Source organism: Cebus imitator, unplaced genomic scaffold (assembly GCF_001604975.1).
Source record: "Cebus imitator isolate Cc_AM_T3 unplaced genomic scaffold, Cebus_imitator-1.0 Scaffold322, whole genome shotgun sequence".
NCBI lineage: Eukaryota > Metazoa > Chordata > Mammalia > Primates > Cebidae > Cebus > Cebus imitator.
The window spans coordinates 67436-72412 of NW_016107637.1; the positions used below are offsets into that span (position 1 = coordinate 67436).

General features: G+C 50.1%; 1 protein-coding gene across 9 annotated transcripts in view; it reads right to left on the reverse strand.

The window, feature by feature from the left end:
* ECHDC2 (enoyl-CoA hydratase domain containing 2) overlaps positions 1-4977 on the reverse strand; it is a 29594-nt gene that overhangs the window by 18036 nt on the left and 6581 nt on the right. For all 9 annotated transcript variants that reach the window (XM_017504380.2, XM_017504375.2, XM_017504381.2 and 6 more), the window contains exons 2-3: positions 2262-2329; positions 2093-2180 (exon numbers count right to left, since the gene is read on the reverse strand). In XM_017504380.2, the coding sequence (XP_017359869.1) occupies positions 2093-2180; positions 2262-2312 (139 nt within the window). In that variant the 5' untranslated portion in view covers positions 2313-2329. The remainder of the gene's footprint in view (positions 1-2092; positions 2181-2261; positions 2330-4977) is intronic.

Sequence of the window (4977 nt, forward strand, 5' to 3'; positions counted from 1 at the left end):
GACCAGGATGGTCTCGATCTCTTGACCTCGTGATCCACCCGCTTCGGCCTCCCAAAGTGCTGGGATTACAGGCTTGAGCCACCGCGCCCGGCCTGCATTATTATTATTATCTTTTGAGACAGAGTCTTGCTCTGTCACCCAGGCTGGAGTGCAGTGGCATAATCCCAGCTCACTACAACCTCTGCGTTCTGGATTCAAGCAATTCTTCTGCCTCGGCCTCCCGAGTAGCTGAGATTACAGGTGCCTGCCACCATGCGCAGCTAATTTTTGTATTTTTAGTAGAGATGGGGTTTCACCATATTGGTCAGGGTGGTCTCGAATTCCTGACTTCAGGTGATCCGCCTGCCTTGGCCTCCCAAAGTGCTGGGATTACAGGCGTGAGCCACCACACCTGGCCTACAATTTCTAAAATATGTAAGTAATAAGAAAATTAAAAATTAATTAATTTTTACAGGCAGGATCAGCAAGGTCCATGGAGGCTGAGGTCAAAGGTCAAGTAAAAGAGAACGGAAGTGAGCACAGGATACAGTGGCATACAGGTAGGCAAGCACCTTAGCAGGAGGAGTGACTGTGGTGGGGTCTTCAAAGGCCAGATGCAGGGGTGAGCAGGAAGTAGGGGGTAAGACTCTTTTACAGTCCTAGACTGCAGGAAGTCAGAGCTGAGAGAGCCTTTGGAAGTCTTTGATCAGTTCTAGCCCTTTTGTGACAGATGGGGAAACTGAGGGCCAGAGGGGCAGGAACTAACCCAGGATTCTAGAGCTAGGTGAGGCAGAAGTGAGCCTCATGCAGCCCCTTCCTTCTCTGTGCTAAGCTGGGAGGGTGATAAGCAAAGCTAATGGTGGGAGGAAGAACAGGTATGACATGACCTTGACAGAGGTCAGAGATGGAGCCAAAGGAAGAGGCTAGGGTAGGGTAAAGACCTCAGCCAGGGAAGCTGGGTCAGGCTGACTGGTCTGCACACTTGTCAGCACAGACCCTAGGCAGGGTACCCTGACTCTGACAGCTCAGACCTAAGGGCTGAGCCATCTCCCCTTAAAATCTCCTGAGCATCATGCTCCCCATTTCCTATCCCTCCACAGCCTCCTCCTGCATCACAGTAGCCCCTGTGGGCCCCTCTCCAACTACCCTCTCAGAGTCTGTTCTCAGCTCAGCTCCACTGGCAGCTGACTTGCCTCTTGTGGGCCTGGTGTGTGTTTTTCCTCCAATCTCTAAAATGTTAGTTCATGGTGCTTGCCCAGTTGTGAGGACCAAATGACACAGGGATAGTGGAGGGCTTCGGTGACAGGGAATGAGATCCTATTGGAAGGCAAAGGGTCACAGAGTTCCATCCTGGCTACTGACCTTATGAGCATCTCTGGACTTCATTTTCTTTTCTTTTTTTCCTCCTCAGGCTAGAGTGTATGATGCGATCTCAGCTCATTGCAACCTCTGCCTCCCAGATTGAAGCGATTTTCCTGCTTCAGCCTCCTCAGTAGCTAGGATTAGAGGTGCCTGCCACCATGCCCAGCTAATTTTTTTTTTTTTGAGACGGAGTCTCACTCTTCCACCCAGACTGGAGTGCAGTGGCACAATCTCAGCTCACTGCAACTTCTGCCACCTGGGTTCAAGCGATTCTCCTGCCTCAGCCTCCCGAGTAGCTGGGATTACAGATGCCTGCTACTGTACCTGGCTAATATTTGTATTTTTAGTAGAGATGGGGTTTTACCATCTTGGTCAGGCTGGTCTTGAACTCCTGACCTCATGATCTACCCGCCTCAGCCTCCCAAAGCGCTGGGATTACAGACATGAGTCACTGCACCCATCTTGGACTCCATCTTCTTATATACCCCGTGAAGGGTCAAAACAAAGCATGGCATAGCAGAAATAACTAGGATCTAAGGGTTAGAGAGGCCAAGTTCAAACTGAAGTCTGTCCTACCTCTTACTAGCTGTGTGATCTTAGGTAAGGGAATTTTCCTCCCTGAGTCTCTGCATTCACATCTGTAAAATGGGAATGAGTCCCATGCTGGAGCTGACCTAAGGTTTCCCCCAACCCCTGGAGGCTGGTGGGCACCCTGCAGAGCCCCAGGATAGGGGCAGGGGTGAGAACCTACCTGCACAGAATACACCCTTCACTCCACTTCTGAAGAGGAGGACACGTACTTGCCGGTCCTCCCGCAGCTGGGCCAGAGCTTCCAGCAGCTACAGAGGACACCCTGTTAGATACCTCCCAGCCCATCTCAGCCCACCCTAGAGCCCACCCTAGAGCCCACCCTTTCTCACCTCACTGACGAAGACGTTTCCCAAGGCATTACGGGCACGAGGTCTGTTCATGAGAATCTCAGTGATTCCTGCAACAGACAGGGCAGCCATGGGCCAGAAGCTGGCTCTGCCTAATCCTGGGCTGGGGACTGGAGGCAGAAGGCCTGGGCTTTGGGCAGCCTCTGCCCTAGATGACCAGAGTAAGTTGGCGCAAGTCACACACTCAGGCAGGCCTCAGTTTTCCCAACCATAAAATGGAGAGAATAACCCTTGCTTTTTCTGCCTCAGAGACAAAGTGGAAGGGCGTGTAAACTGTGGAACAAAATGGCAAGAGGAACAAGAATGATCATCACGGTAGCACTTGCCTGCTTCTGCCATTGTTAGACAGACAGACAGACATACACCCGCACCCATGCACCTTCTTTAATTTCACAACTCCCTTCATATTAATCTTTTCTTTTTTCTCTTTGTTTGGGGGAGGGGTGTTTTTTTGTTTGTTTGTTTGTTTTTTGAGACAGGGTCTGACTGTCACCCAGGCTGTAATACACCGGTGTGAACATGGCTCACTGCAGCCTTAACCTCCTGGGCTCAGGCGATTCTCCTGCCTCAGCTCTGGAAATAGCTGGGACTACAGGCATGCCCCACTACACCTGGCTAATTTTTCTGTGTTTTTGTATTTTTAGTAGAGGCAGGTTTCACCATCTTGCCCAGCCTGGTCTCAAACTCGTGAGCTCAAGTGATCGGCCCACCTCAGCCTCCCACAGTGCTGGGATTACAGGTGTGAGCCACTGCCTGGCTTTGATCATTTCTTCACAGTCAGACTTCTTCCTCTAGAGTTTGAGGAGTTATGATAAGGCAAATACCCTTGTAACTGCCACCCAAATCAAGAAATAGAACTGTGCCAGTCACCTCAGAAACCCCACCATGTGCCCTGACTCAATCTAGCTCCTTCCTTCCCCCTGAACAAGTCACTCTTTTGACTTACAGTAATCACCTTCGTGTATTTCTTTATAATTTTTTTTTTGCGACTGTTGCCCAGGCTGGAGTACAATGACACAATCTCGACTCGGCATGATTTTGACTCACCTCAATCTCAACTCACCGAAACCTCTGCTTCCCGGGTTCAAGTGATTCTCCTGCTTCAGCCACCCAAGCAGCTGGGATTACAGGCATGTGCCACTACACCTGGCTAATTTTGTATTTTTGGTAGAGACCGAGTTTCACCATGTTGGTCAGGCTGGTCTCAAACTCCTGACCTCACTCAGGTGATTCACCCACCTCAGCCTCCCAAAGTGCTGGGATTACAGGCATGAGCCACCACACCCGCCATTTCTTTATAATTTTATCACCCAGGTGTGGATGCCTAGGTATCATAGGTTAGACTTGCTCATTTCTAAAATTACCATGTATCTTTTAAAGCCTGTTACAATCCCCACATGCTCCCCGAAACCCTGTCTTTCCCTCAAAGGTTATCTGTGGAGGAGCCTGGGGCATTTGTCCTGCAGGGTTTCTTAAAGCCTGGGTTTTGCTAATTGTACAATCACAAGGGGAAATCAATACGATCCTCTGTCACAAGAAGTTAGCATCTTACACAGAGGCTTGGGGTTCTGTCCTGTTTGGCAAGACAGTAACCCTTGCCCTACCTGTGTAATGTTCTTTCACCAGCAACTGCCAAGCTTCTTAGCAGTTTTCTATGCTCATTTAGTCACTTTCTTACCTTCCATTCATTCAAACCTTCTCCAATCTAGGTTCCAGCCCCATCACTCAGCAGAGATTATTCTCATTAAAAAGACCAATATAGCCGCATCACTAACCAAGCGACATGTTTCTCTTAACTCAACCTGGCAGCAGCAGAAACCTCTTCTGACATTAACATACTCCTTCTTGATCATTTTCTGCTTTGGCTTCTTAAAAGAATATTTATTTAGGCTGGGCACGGCTCATGCCTATAGTCCCAGTACTCTGGGAGGGCGAGGCGAGTAGATCACAAGATCAGGAGTTTGAGACCAGCCTGGTCAACATGGTAAAACCTTGTCTCTACTAAAAATACAAAAATTAGCTGGGTATGTGGTAGTGCGTGCCTGTAATCTCAGATACTGGGGAGGCTGAGGCAGAATGGCTTGAACCCAGGAGGCGGAGGTTGCAGTGAGCCAAGATCGTGCCACTGCACTCCAGCCTGGGTGACAGAGTGAGACTCCGTCTTAAAAAAAAAAAAAGAGCCAAGGCCCAGTGGCTCATGCCTGTAATCCTAGCACTTGGGGAGGCCAAGGTGGGCAGATCACCTGAGGAGTTAGAGACCAGCCTCACCAACATTGCCTTTCTGGTCCCAGCAGCGGGGATGGGGCTGTGCTGCACCCTTCCCACTCTTACCAAACCTACCATACCACTGAGCAGCTGACCTAGGGTCACTTCTGTCCAGATGGCTTGGGTTGCAGGCTAGGTGGTATGGGTAGGAGTCAACAGAAATTACTAGAAGGGCCGGGCGTGGTGGCTCACACCTGTAATCTCAGCACTTTGGGAGGCCGAGGCAGGTGGATCACAAGGTCAAGAGATTGAGACCATCCTGGCCAACACGGTGAAACCCAGTCTCCACTAAAAATACAGAAAAATTAGCTGGGCGTGTGCCTGTAGTCCCAGCTACTTGGGAGGCTGAGGCAGGAGAATTGTTTGAACCTGGGAGGCGGTGGTTGCAGTGAGCCGAGATCGCGCCACTGCACTCCAGCCTGGGCAACAGAGT